A 14,816-nucleotide genomic window follows, 5' to 3' on the forward strand; every position below is an offset into this window, starting at 1 on the left:
AGTAATTCTGCTGACCTTACTATACTGTTTTTGCTTATTTGGAAACTCTGATTTTTCTTAACTTAAAAATCTTCCCTTCTATTAACCAAACCTGTTCTTCAGCACTTTTAAAGGGATGGACAATTTCATCTGTTCAAAAAAATGCAGTTCTCTAACCAATTACTCAAACTCCTAACAATTTGAAATATCCCCCCCCCCTCCAAACAACCCTGCCCCTTTAAAACAAAAGATTTCTCAGAACCATTCTATTCCTTATCATTCCTACTTCTACCATGGCAGGATAAAGGTACAGCATTTGATACAGAAGCACTGACAAACTTAATGCCAACTCCCTTTCTCACATCTGTAGTAGATGGCAAGTGTCTTACCACAAAGGACATACATGCCCCACTCATTGATATACCACTGATGCGCTAAAGTCTGAACTTCAATAAACTTAGTTCCACAAACGACAAAGCCAGACAAGACATTGTGTGAGGAAACATGTTTCGCTCAAAATTATGGAAATGGTCCAACAGTTTCTATGCAGCCCAACACATCTGAGTGGACAGCTAAATCGATGACCAGTCTTTTCTGCAAGAACAGCATTATGCTACAGTCCCAGATGCACACCATGGCTTCAATCGCTCCGTGGGAAAAACACACTGTAAAATGCTTAACAGGTGAAAATACTCTGCAAATAAATGAATCACTGTAAAATGTTAAAACAAATTAAAATACCACCTGAAATAATTCAGTTAAAGAAGGAAGAGAGGGAAGGAGAAGGACAGAGAGACAAAGAGGGAAGTCATGCACAAATGATGCCTTTTCAGTCCTTCCTTTTAACAACCCTGTCAGGTTCATAAATGGAGACATTTTCAGGCTTGTGAAGTCCTGAATGTTAACATTTTAAAGCAAAACCTCACAACAGAACAAATGTTCAAATCAGGGTTTTGTGGTCATGTGCCATGCTTTAATCTATGAAGACCAATGCTGTGAGGTAAAGGCTTACTGTTCAGACTTCACTAAGAAAAAAAAAAACCAAGAACCCAGACTTCCCAAAAGAAAAGAATTACCAGTTCCTACTGATATACTTACTTCTATGTGTTCTTTACAATAATCCAAGCCAATCTCACTTAAAATTTTTTTCACCGTTTTGCGGGCTTTTCTTAAACTGCCAAGGTTGTTGACAGGAAGCTGGAACATAGTGTCTGTCTGTAATGAAGGCAGCATAAATTAATTAAAAAGTTATCATTTGAATTTAAAGGGTTATCAAGAACTGCATCTTTTACAGTGACAAACTTGCGTGTCAGAATACAAAATGATTTCTGTTATTTTAATTTTAAACCCTCCTGCAACCTTTTTCACTGAATTTTCTCCTTCAAATTGTTATTAATCTGGGATTAGTTCTGTCCTGTTCCACATCCCTCAAAAACGCATGCCTAGAGTTGTCACAAGGGGGTCTCAGTTACTCAGCATACTCAAATATTTTATGATAAATATAAATTATGGTGATGTTTAATTTGGGAAAAAATTACAACACTTATCACAACAATCAGCAACATTTCTCAGATATAAAGAAAGGCTTAAGATTGGTACTTCTAAATTCTGGTCACATCTGAAAAAAACGTCCTGCAGAAACAGCAGAAATACAAAAAAGTTATAGCTTCACATTAATATACTGTCCTGTGTGTCAGCTCCAGTGCTGGTTTGCAAAGTTAAAAGATCACTGGAAACAAATGGCACATCTTTATTAGCCTACAATTACACCCCTTACACCCATGCCTCCAATTCTTTGTTTCCCCATCTGAGAGGGCAAAGCTGGATCAAAGTACAGCTCATCAAAGAAAAATTCTAAAATCTAAAATTCTAAAATCACAAGGTCCTAGACACAAAACAGTACTCTAGCTTCACTCACAATGTCCCAGATCTGTCAAGTGTTTACTAACCTCTATTAGCCGTCACACAAACATACATGGTCTTCAACACAAGTACAGTCAAACATGGGTTGGATTCAGCCCACTTTCCACAACAAAGGACAGCAGCTAATTGCCAGCTAGAACATGTGGCACCATAACTCCCATTATAGTGCTGTACAAAATATTTAAAAATGTACCCAGTCAGCTTCTATATGAAAACTCAAGACGCCAGTCAGTAATGCTGCATATGCTCCATACAAAATCAACTCACCCACTTGGAGTGAGTGAAACAAACATTTACACAACTGATGTTAAAAGAAAAACCATGATTCCTTTGTTGAAAAAAAAAAAAAAAGAGACTCCTATACAACCTATGTTCTGAAGCACTGAGCTTCCATTATTATTGCTGAAAGCATGCTTATTTAAACTCCAAGTGTGAGCTTCATTAGTTTTTAATAAAAATAAAAAATCATAAACTAATTTTATTTAACCATTTTTAAGACATTTCTGGTTACCTGATGGTAGGAGAGTAGGAATGAAGGGAAACACGTACAGAAATAATGCTTGAATGCTTCTACATCACATTAGAATAAAAAGGCAACCTCTAGTGACTGTCAATCTACATTCACTTAGATCCGCTCCTAGATGTGTAGAATTCTCAGGTTAGATATCACCTCAACTGTAAAATATTTTTAGGAACACATTTTTTTTTTTTTTGTCAGCTATCTCAAATATCTGTCTCTAGCTTTACTGCACACCATAAAACTGCCAGACTTCACAGTTCCATTGCCTAAAGAACCAATACATCACACAGCATATTTTGTTAGTTCTAAACTTGCCCTGTTGTACAGTACTTTATCATTTCCCCTTCAATCTTAATTGTATCCCAGAAGATCTGAATTACTACTTTTCAACAAAACCCTGACATTGTCATTTTCATCAGTTCGGTAGAGATTTCCCCTTGCGAATACACTAATTGCGGACTGCAAATATTAGGGAAATCATCTTTTTTATCTGATGAATAGCAGTGGCCCTGTTTTGAGGTAATTTTTCTTTAGGGATGAATTTGTACCTACTGTGCAACAAATCTACTTCTGCTTCCTACTCATATGCTGTTAGCTGTCCAACCTTTGTTGCTAGGCAACTGAATGCCTCCTTTGCATGTGGGTAAAGTCAGCCTCATGCAACATTAGTTGGTGCATGACCCTAACGAAAGGAGTCTAATCAGAACGATTACATAAACAGAAACAAATCATCAGCAAATGTATAATTAAAATGGCATTTATACGCAACTCAGACAGGACAATGCTCCCTTATATTTTTCATTACACATAGAGAGAATAGGAGGCAATGTGTTTCAAATTGCTTTCTACATAAAACTTTTTAAATACAGCAAATAAGGTTTTCAGCTTGATGTTTGATGTAAACAGGTACAAGACCTCTTTCCTGTTACCTGTTCTCAGCTTCCTACCAGTCCAATTAATTTCTTTAAAGAAACAAGGAATTCTTGTGGTTCTGACAGTATCAAACAATCAGCCTAGATATGAGAGTTATGAGAAACACCTCACCAGCAAAGAAAAAAATACATGCGTTTATCCTGTACTTCTGCAGAGCATAAAACTGAAGTCCAGTATTCCTCTTTTGCCTTCAGCATTACAAGCAATAACAAAGGTCAAGGCACTTGTCACTTGACACAGATTTATGACTTATGGATGAGTATTAAAGTCGTTCAGCAGTAACATGGGCCAAAGAAATCATGTTGGCTCCACACAAACTAGAATACCTTAGGTCTTCTTATAAAGTTCCCTAGGTGGTTTTCAAGATCTACATCAGTTACTTCCTCCTTGCACCAAAAGAAAATACAGTCCTTACTCCTCTTTTGGAAGATTTTCTGCATGAAGACTTTCAAGTTTCCTTTTTGGATTGACAATGACCTTAACAATCAGCAATCCTTAATCGTGCTAAGGAGAATTTTTTTCTGAGCAGACTAACTGAAATGGGAATTCAAAAGCACATTTTTCTCCCAAGAAGTACTATCGACTGAGACTTTAGGGACCACCGCAATCTTTGGGCTACTCAACCCCTAATGGAGTTTTCTTTGGACTTGACAGAGATCCTGTTTAAAGCCCATGAAACTTTAGAATGCCCATGCAGACAAAAAAAAAAAAAATCCTCCTGAAGCCAAGATCCTGACCGAAATCTAAGTCCAGCTACTCCCCTTTTTCCTATATGCAGGAGAAAAGCACTAAACTGTCTTTTGGCTCGAATTGAGCTAAATTTCAATTAGGCTCTTCCTGTAAAGAAACAAAGGCAGTGTACTAACAACCATAAAAAAGCTGGAAATGAGTGTGCTGAATTTTGCTATACCAGACAAAGGAAGATACTTGTACAGATGGTATAACGGATAGCTCATGTGGACTAAATATGACAGAATGAGTACTACAACAAAGATAGTTACTATACTTGTACACCATTAGAATGGGTACACAGAATTGTGTACCATCTCTTCAAACAAGTCCACAGTGTTTAAAGAAAAGTGTGCTACAACAGGACCTGTCCATCTTCCTTTAAACTTTAAGACTTAAGGCTGTTGGGACTCGGCAGCTCAACAACTAAAACTTTACTGGCGACCTAACTTTACCTTCTATTCCCACAACTGTGGTGCAAAGACCCCTATCTCTAGGTTTCTCTTGCCAGGCAAAAGTGCAGTTGCTGCGAATGGCTCTCCAAGGTCACCGTTTAAAGTGTTTTATGGTTATTTCGAGAGCATACTGCTCAACCGCTGCAGGGCTAGCCACCCGGTGGTATAATCCTTGGCTCGAGAGGATTCTCACTGTTGAAGTGACACCATGACTCCATGTGCAAAATGGGAAAAAGAGGCTGAGGATGGATTGCTCAACCTCTGTGTTTTTTCAATGCCTTTACCTTCCCAGTCCCTTGACCTATCTAGGACTTTTAAGGTTGGTAACCTTGCATTTTTTTTCCTTTCTCCAACTGCCATTTCTTTCGTTTTGAAAGTTTTGTGCATGTCTTACAAACAAAAGAGTGTTTCCCAGTATGTTCCTACAACTTCTTGGATTCTCTGGAAACACTGCTCCCATAACTGAAACTATACAAAATTGTTGGGAATTTTACTGGATGTATGTAAGCACCCGAATGGCTGTTTTTGTCAAATAGATTTTTCAGTCCTTGACACTTGCATAAATTTTCATGTCTGAATCATATGCAATACTCTTCTGGGGTCCAATGCCAGCTGAGTTACTTCAGTATAGTACTTCAGTACAGTACTGGTCATCCTTTCCATCACCAAGGTATCTTTCAGAGCTTCAGTTTTCAGTGTTAATCCAGAATTAAGCTATGTATCACACTGGAGAAATATTTCTCTATTATGTCTAATGACGTTTTACTGCATTTGATTTTTTAGTCACCTTTTTTAATGTTGTTTGCTGTCTTTGTTGGCTTTAGCCTAGTGTTGTACATCTGAACCTAACAGCATGTGTGGGGGAGCATCAAACCCTGTAAAGACCTCCTTGTTCTGAAATTAGGTGTTTTTGGACCATCACCAATGTCTTGAGTGAGTTGTGCTGTGCCCCTTTTTCAAAACCAATTCAAGTAGAAAGGAAACACCATAACAGGATTGTAGAAAGCAATGGCACAGGGGCTTCAAAAAGAAAGGGAAAGCCTCTGAAAATCAAGGATAATCTACTAAAATCAAAATATCTATTTTTGTCCTTTCAACCCCCCCCCCCCCGTTAGTCTTTCACTCTCTGTCTCTGAGCCTTCATCTTCCTTTGTGGAAGAAGACTGATTCAGTCCTAAAGGTAATTCAGTAGGGGTACTCTGAGACAAGAATCCCTCCCCACCCTTCCAGGGGACTCCTTGCATAATCTACCCAGTCTCCCAGTTTCCTCCAATTGTGCAGCAAATGTTCTCACAAGCAGTAATACAACAGTGCCCCCCTGGCCAGACGGGCAAAGGGCTTTATTCAAGGATTTTTCTGGCACCAAGCATGTGCTACATGTCTCCCTTCTCAATCCTGTCAAAGTCGTAAGGTTCAAAATATGATCTCGTCAATCCCTTTTGCCTCTAGTACCTTTCCTAGCCTTCTTGGTAAAGACATACTTAAAACTGTCTACGATTACATTCCCACTGGCAAACATTTCAGATGTTTAAGATTTTCTGTACCCGTCTTACATTAGCAGTTCTCGGTCTTACCATTTGGACTTTTTACCGCCCAAGGATATTCACGAAGTTTCTGGTTCCATTGATTGCATATTGCAGACCTTAAGGCATCCACATCGTACCATACCTGACCTTGTCATTTCAGGCGATTTTTCAGTTGTTAAGGGTCTTTAGCAAGTGTTCAGAATCTTTTACCCAGTCTGGGTTTCCAAGGAAACTTACAGAAATTTTCTCTCATCCCTATTCACATAACAGACTTACTGTGATGTCTGCTAGATTCTGCCCAGAGACGAGACCTTCTTCCTCCAGACAAAGCTGAGATGTTCCAAAAATTCCTCTTCTGAGTTTTTTTTTTAATTTTTTTTAAATCAAAGCCAGGTTTCTACCAGGGAATTTCTCAGGATTCTGTGACAGATGGCAGCCATGATGCTCATGCTTCCCATGCCAGACTTTGCAAGAGAAGACTCCAGTGGTACCTCAGGGTCAGCCTAGACTCAACATATTCATCCTTGATTTTTCAGAAACTTGTTCTCGGGTTTCTAAGGAGGGAGATTTTATGGTGGGTAAACCAGATCTCTTGCAATCCAGGTCTCTAATTTTCCTTTCCGACTCGTTTCTAGTCTGTACAAACAGATGCATCAGACTTGGCATGGAGAGTGGTTTTCAAAAGTGTAAAAGTGCAAGGTCTCTGGAACCATCACGACTGATAGAAGCACCAAATATCACAGAGATGATGGTAGTGATAAACACTTTGAAAGCCTTAAATCATCTCTGGTCTCCAGGACCTTTACATGTTTTCAGAAACACCATCACAGTAATGTCGTACATAAAACGAGGGATACTGATCTTACTCCCTTTGCAGACTTACTATGACAACAGTCTGGGAGGATGCAACTTAGCTCAATTTGACTAGTCAGGCTTCACACATTCTTAAGAGCAAAACTTTAACAGACAAGCTAAGCAAGACTAAGACACAAATGAAAACTTCACCCTTTGGTCTTAGAACTAATTCAACTGTGAGGAACAGATTAAGTAGATCTGTGTGTCCACTCTCAGAGAAGACAACTAAAGAAATTCTGACCCAGGATTCCTTGCCATCAGGCCTGGAGGACACGAATGTTCCTTTAAGCTTTCTACCCTTTCCACTGATATCCAAAGTTCTTATAAAGATCCGGGACGACTCCACAGAGATTGTGGAGGTGAATCCCTTTTGGCCTAAGCAACAGTGGTTCTCCGTTATTTTTAAACTGGCCAAGGGCAGTTACAAGGGAAACTGAAAATAACTACAAATCTTTAACTATGTCTGGAAGTTGAGACTCAACAGTCAGAGTTCAGAGATGACTCCTAATACTGTCCGCTATGACTCAAAGAAAATAGCCAATATCCTGGCTGTCAAATTTAGTGCAAATTTTACTCCTCCTACAGTTATAATTATTTAGCCCCAGTCACCTCCTATAATTACTATGGAATAAGTCTTCTCATTACTCTCAAAAGCTAACAGCCTTTCATCAATGGGCCCCAAAAAACACACCAAGCTGCCTGATTATCTGCACATATGGCCTATCTAAACCACTTCCTTAAATCTAAGGCTCTAACCGCAGCCTACAAATCAGACACTATAACGTCATTATACAATGGTGGAAAAAACACAGACCCAGGTAACTACAGACCCTTTAGTCCCACTACCCTCATATGCAAAAGTTACAGAACATATTACCTCAAACCTCCTCAATCTGAACAATGAAAACCTCAACCTTGGAACCTTATCAATTTGGCTTTGTCAGAGGCAAGCACCTTACTCTTTAACCTCATCAATTTCTTTGAAAAAGTCACTAAAGCAGTGGAGAGCAGTTATGCAGTACATACAGAATACCAAGGCCATTATTCCTCATGAGGATTACTGACAGACTTTCACCTCCAGTGCGGTGGACAGCTCACTGATTGTCCAGTGGAATTCATGTGGTAAGAGTCACTTCTGCATGCAAAAATGTCACCAGTGGTGTAATGCAGGGCCCTCTTCTACCTGGCATCAGTTTCTCAGACCTTCAAGCCAATACTCAAGTCACCATTTCAGAACTGCTCCAATATGGGTCGACTATTTCAACTGATGAAAAACAGCAGCATTTTAGTAAACAAAATGCTTCCATGTAGTGCCACATAGGTGACACATCTATTACAAGCAGATACTCTTGTGGAGAGCTCCTTAACTTTTGATTACTGTGCCTCTGTAGTAGTCTGGAAGTCATTTTCTGTGGCTCACTTAATTTCCAAAGAAATCTCCTCTAGATCCAGAGAAGTCTAATTCCCCCTTAATCATTTCTCATCAGTCTCATTATTTAAATACTATGTCTCTTTGGGCATATATTTGTCCAAAATATATTATTCAATTTGAGAGATCTCAACGATTCCTAACTAAGATCACTGATCTCAAGCCCTATCTCCCCACCCTTGGTCTCTTATAGACTCATTTGCAGTGATAGCAGTCTAGTCTTGAGTTGTGAAAGATCTGACCCTCCTTGAGCTCCTATCCCTTTGCAGAAAAAATGGTTCATCAAAAACCTGGGTTCAAGGATGTAAACCTTCATCAATGTATAGAGACAACAAGATAGCATAACACATTCATAGTCCAACAGATACACTACCTCTGGAACAAACTTCCAGTACATGACAAAGACAGAAGCACTTCCGAAACCTTCAAGGTTAACCTAAACAACTGGTTGGGAAACTTCAATTTCTCCTCTGGTCTACCTTGTCTTGCCCTCTTTGAGGCTGAAGGGAATTTTCAAACAGTTTTTTTTTTTTTTTTTTGCTTGGCTTGTTATAGTTTGCTGACTGTCTAGTACTTACCTGTGAACTGCCTTTGAAGAACTGTCCTTGAATGGGACTCGGCAGAATGGATGGTCTTACACCAAGTCCTTCCTCCTGTGTTTGCAGGTCACATTTGAGAAAACGGTATGGGTCACTACAAGGAAATATCACAGCTGCCAGAGTCACTGAGGAGTTACCAAAATGAGTTTTCCTTTGTCCAGTCTGGCCTTCTATAACACTTGTGTGATTAGAGGAATGGACAAGTACGTGGACAAGTATGGCACAAAGGAGGCTCCCTTTCCATGGGATGGAAAGTTCACCTACTGCCCATCCTTCCTGTACTGGAGTCTGGAACAAAATCTCCTCAGTGGGTGATTTCTCTTTGAGGCAAGAAAGTTTACCCTTGACTTTGTTCAGATTACATTTAAAGTCCTGAAGTCAACAGAATTCTGTCACAACTTGTGACTGTTTACCCATTAACTGATTTGCTACAGTGTTCACATCTGAAGGCTTGTAGGATTCCTAAAGGTGAAAATCCAAACAAGAGGCTATATCCCAGGCTGCTAGTGCTAATCTGCACAGCTGGTACAAGTGGTCACCCCTGGTTTGTTTCTATACCATATGATAATCATGTTTGCAATTACGTTTATGGTCTTGAAAATCCTTAGGGCTAGAAGAGGGTCACCATTTCCTTCAGACTTGTGTGTCTGACCACACGTATGCAATTTACGTGCCCAAAACCTTATGAAGGCCTATGAGGGCCCCAACTATTTTTCTGAGGCATCTGAAGTCAGTGTCTACATGCTCACTTTGACTACAAAAGGCATCTTCGACTCCTCGGTACCTGCTGGGACTACCCTTTGAATATCTTCTTGCAGGTGATCAGGAGGTTCTTGTTAATGGGCACCTCAAACTTTTCATGCATCAGTGGATTTTCTTCTTGTGCAACTTGGCCAAAGGTACCATAACAGTAGAGAGTGACACAGTTTAGAGCTTTCAGGAACGTTACTGCTGATACTGCATTCCTCTTGTTGAGATTCCAAAATAACTGAGTTGCAAAGCTTTGTTCTTTGATAAGGAGAGTTTACTTTGTTCAGTTCCAGGAGGACTCCGGACTCTCAGGAATATATCTGCTCTTCCAGCATAAGGATATACTTAGGGAAAATACCAGAAAGGAGAGATCATGTGTCGCGTAAGAGCCTTTATGGATGAGGTACTCCTCTACAGAAAGGTGGATGTAGATCCCTGGGTCCTGAGGTAACCATGTACTGGTGCTAAGCACTTGGCAAACACCGTGGATGCCATGGACCTACCCAAAGTACAAACAAGCAAAGTAGAACTGCTTATACCCTGCTACGAATCTCAGGAATTATGTCCCACCTGGTTGGGTATGTGCAAGTACACATTCCTTAAGTCTAGGTTCAACAAGACATCTGGATAAAACAGTAGCAGTGCCTGGAGAGTTAGTAACGAACCTGGCAGCTTGTCATTTTCAGCATGGAGAAATCTAGAACAGGCATCCAAGGGCCACATATCTTTGGGGAACCAGACAAAGCTTGATATAACAGCACTTTCTTTATTCATGCAGCACAACACTCCACAACTCCTTTCTAAAAGGATGTGAACCAAGACCAGTTGTACTAGTTCTTCCTTTTCTGGAAGGATGGGGTGCTTTCCAAAGAAGGGAATGTAAACTTTTAATTTTTTGCTGCAGCCTGATATCTCCCTTATCCACTTGTTCACAGTTATTGAAACCAAATGCCTCTGAAATAGGAATGCCTACTACATAAAACATAAGTGGAAAATAAAGGGGTAGTGCTGCCCACTGTAGCCTAACAGGTCATAACCCCCCCCCTTTAACTGTTTGCTTTTGCCTATGTCACCTCCTTAGGCCTCTGTCTTTTCAAAGGTCCTTCTCAGTTTGACTGGTCTATCTTGGTTTCTTCCTAAAGGACCACCACTATTTAGCAAGTTAGCTACTACTACTATATATTTGGATGTATGTATACAATAATTGTTTAATCACTTCTGTCTTGAAGACGTCTTGAGAATAAGGCACCAACACTAAAATATTGTAAAGGGGTCAATGAGCAAATGTCCCCCAACATCCTCTGGTGATGCCGGAATTCTAAGCCATACATGCCTTCTCATTACTATGTCTACAGCTGCACCTCTTAAAAGCTAGCAGGCATCAATGGCATCATACCCACATTTGATTTAATGCCTACCCACATATGACACTATATGAATAAGCCTTGGAACTCTCCTTCACGGCTCCATATTGGAGTGCCAATGCCAGATTCCTGATCTGCCTGAAACTGTTCTCTTTGAACTTCAGAATGTAGAGCTGACAGTTTATGGCTTGGAAGGGCAGGACTGCTAAAACATACACCTTTTGTTGTCAAACCTACTTAGGATCTTGGTCATTAGAGAACAACTTGAATCCTGGATTATGGTCTACACCTCTGGATGGCATCTACAGAAACGTGCTGGATCTGCAACAGGATTTCTGTTCAGGTATCTGCAGGATTCTTCAGCCCTGTAGAAACTTCTTGGGGGCCATGGTCATGAATCTAATTTTAAGGAGGCCGATTCAAAAAAGTGTCCTTGAACACCCGGAGGACTGCAGTGGGCTTCAGTTCCTCAAACCCCAAAAGGTCCAGCTACCCTGGGAGAGGGGTACATAAGATGGTCGCCTTGTCTATATCCTGTTGGCTAGGACATCTCATTCAAGTAGGCCAAATTTTCCTCATCAAACTCGGTGTCTGAAGATATTTACTGACAAACCAACTACAGGGGAGGTGACAGACAACAACAGGCCTGCACCTGGGCCCTTCATGCATCAGTACTCACACAGGAAAAGGAAGCAGCTCATCATGCCACTGAGGAAGAGTGGAAAGCTTCAGGAAAGATGAAGCTTCTGCAACCTCCTCTATCAAGACAATATGTGTATTTTTAGTGGGGGATCCACCCACATGGGAAGGGATCCATCAAATAACGAAGGCTAGATGACATTCACTGATCGACAGAAACACAAATCTAGCCGGGAGGCCTTTACTACCTCACCAGAGAACTGGGTACTAAGAGTAGCTTAATGTACCACTGGCAACCTCAGAATGGTTCTCCAAAAGACAAGGATGCTGAAGGACACCAGCAGTGGGACCAGAGCATTAAAAGTCAACAACTCTGTGGAAACACTGCCCTTTGACTTCTGCAGGACTGCCCCATACTCTCTGCAACAGCAATCTTTAAAGGCCTTTAAATTTTCCCCTTAGAAGGGCTGCTTTCTTCTGATTGGTCTTTGAGGTTCCCCCACCCAAAATGGCAGTATCTGGGTCAAGAAGCATTTCTGTTAAAGCCTAATGAAGTGCTTGTTCATGAATAGTTACAGGTATTGCATCTGGAACTCCTCTGGTGGAATCTGTCTTTTGAGGGTAAATATTTTTTCTGGGGATGGTATGAACCTCAGAATACGAAATTCCAATAAATCCAAACTCAAAAAATAAAATGCTGGTATTCAGAATCATTCATAATGCCACACTGCTACACTAAATACCAAAAAAGAATTTAGCACAAAGTGGCTCAATGGTGCGTGCATGAGTTATAAAGTACAGTTTTGTACCTACCATAAATGTAGATGTCCGAACTGGATAGCATCTGCAGTCATAACAACTGGGTTGTCCTGTCGTCAGGCAGCCCTTCGGTCGGCCGGATTCCAAAGTCCGGGTCCGGCTTCGGCTGATGTCGCACTTCACCCGACGTCATCTCTGCTGGTCTTCGGGTATAAAGGCATCAGCCGACGCCATTTCCTTCAGTGTTTCTTGCCCCAGATGCCAGTTGCCCTCTTGGAAGTCTAAATTTTGGGTTAAAATGCCAATGTTTCCCAAAGGATAGAAGGCAAACACAAAAAATAAGCATGTATGTACATATATACAAACAAATACACCATAAGAGACTCCCCACCAGCTAGCTATTAGGAGGGTAAATACCTAGGAGTACCACAGAGGGAAGGAGGGAGGGTAATCCTGACTGCAGATGCTATCCAGTTCGGACATCTACATTTATGGTAGGTACAAAACTGTACTATGTCCTTCATGGATGCATCTGCAGTCATAACAACTGGGTAGAATACCATAGCCAACTAGGGGAGGAGGAAGAATAGATTATGGTGTGGTTAGGATCCCTTGCAGTACAGCAGTGGCAAACCCTGCTCGTGATCTAGAATACAGAGGTAAATTATAATGCTTGGCAAATGTATGCACGGAGGTCCAAGTAGCCGCCTCAATAATGTCCTTGGTTGCCACTCCTCGTAAGAAGGCTGTGGTAGTGGCTGTTGCTCTTGTAGAATGAGGTCGTATGTTCTGTGGAATTGGTTTTCCATGGAAAGAGTAACAGAATCGTATGCAATTTCCTATCCATTTGGAAATTGTCTGTTTGAAAATTGCTTTTCCTTCCCTTCCTGTTGCATAGGCTACAAAAAGCTGTTCAGTTTTTCTGTTACTTTTTGTTCTGTCCAGGTAGTAGCGTAGCTGTCTGTGTACATCCAAGGTATGCAGCATTCTTTCCCCTCTGTTTTGTGGGTTGGGGAAGAAGGTAGGTAGGTGGATTGCCTGGTTTAAGGACACTCTGGATACCACCTTAGGCATAAATGTAGGATTAGTCCTCATGGACACTCTGTCTTGGTGGAAGATTAGGAAGGGTTGTACTGCCATTAGGGCCTGAAGTTCAGAAACCCTCCTTGCTGAGGTTATTGCCAGTAGGAAAGCAGTTTTCCATGAAAGGTGCTGTAGGTCTGCTGTTGCTGCTGGTTCAAAAGGTGCGAGTGTCAACTTTTCTAGCACAAAGTTCAAATCCCAAGCTGGCAGTGGTGGTTTCCTAGGAGGTTTTACATTCTTGATCCCTCTGAGGAACTGCCTGAGTAGAGGATGTGAGAAGACAGGTGGATCAAAGCTGTATTCTGCTGAAATAGCTGATGCATGTATCTTAATGGAGGAATAGGACAGGCCTGTATGTAGAAGCTCTGCCAAGTACTCCAGAATGTTAGCCATATCTATATTCGACACATCCTTCCCTCTTTCAGCACTCCAAATGACAAACCTTTTCCATTTCCTGCATAGTTCCTTCTTGTTGAAGGTCTGCGGGCTTCAAGGATAATGTCTTTCACCCTTTGGGAGAGATCTGGAATAGTTGCTGCTATGTGATGTGCCATGCAGTCAGCTGCAACGTTTTTAGGTTTGGATGCATGATGCTGTAGTTGTTCTGAGTTAACATCAAAGGCATCAGGGGTATTGACCACATTTTGTCCCGAGACATGCTCCTCAGCAATGGGTACCAGTGTTGTCTTGGCCAATTTGGAGCTATCAGGATTATCCTTGGACGTTCCTCCTTGATTTTTAGTAATACCTTGTGTATCAAGGGAAGAGGTGGGAATGCATATGCTGTCAGGCCTTTCCAGCTGAAGGAGAGCGAATCCACTTTCGATGCAAGTGGATGGAATGTCCTTGTGCAGAATTTTTGAGCTGGTGGTTGAGAGGGAAGCGAATAGATCTATCTGTGGCATTCCCCATTTCTTTGCGATGGTCTTGAAGATGTCCGGGTGTAGCATCCATTCGTGAGCATCCGAGGTGGTTCTGCTTAACATGTCTGCTAGAGTGTTCTCCTTTCCGGTACAAACATTGCCTGTAACTGGATGTTGTAGCTGAGTGCCAGGTTCCAAAGTTCCAAAGTCATTCTGCATAGGGGGTATGAATGAGTGCCTCCCTGTTTGTTGATGTACCACATGACTGTGGTGTTGTCTGTCCTTATCATCAAATGGCCTTCTTTGAGAAATGGTCTGAATTTTTGGATTGCCAGTTTTACTGCCAGCATTTCTTTTAGGTTGATGTGCAGGTGAAGTTGGTCCTGCGTCCACAATCCTTGCACGCATTT

General features: G+C 41.1%; 1 protein-coding gene across 1 annotated transcript in view; it reads right to left on the reverse strand.

Annotated features, from left to right (window-relative positions):
- The window catches only part of LOC122816881 (activity dependent neuroprotector homeobox), a gene marked incomplete in the record, with an annotated part of 782,566 nt that overhangs the window by 47,932 nt on the left and 719,818 nt on the right, over positions 1 to 14,816 (reverse strand). The window contains 1 exon segment of the mRNA XM_044089956.1: positions 1,078 to 1,194. Coding sequence (XP_043945891.1) covers positions 1,078 to 1,185 — 108 coding nt within the window.

Source organism: Protopterus annectens, chromosome 12.part0, assembly GCF_019279795.1.
Source record: "Protopterus annectens isolate FY-2018-M chromosome 12.part0, PAN1.0, whole genome shotgun sequence".
NCBI classification, from domain to species: Eukaryota; Metazoa; Chordata; order Ceratodontiformes; family Protopteridae; genus Protopterus; species Protopterus annectens.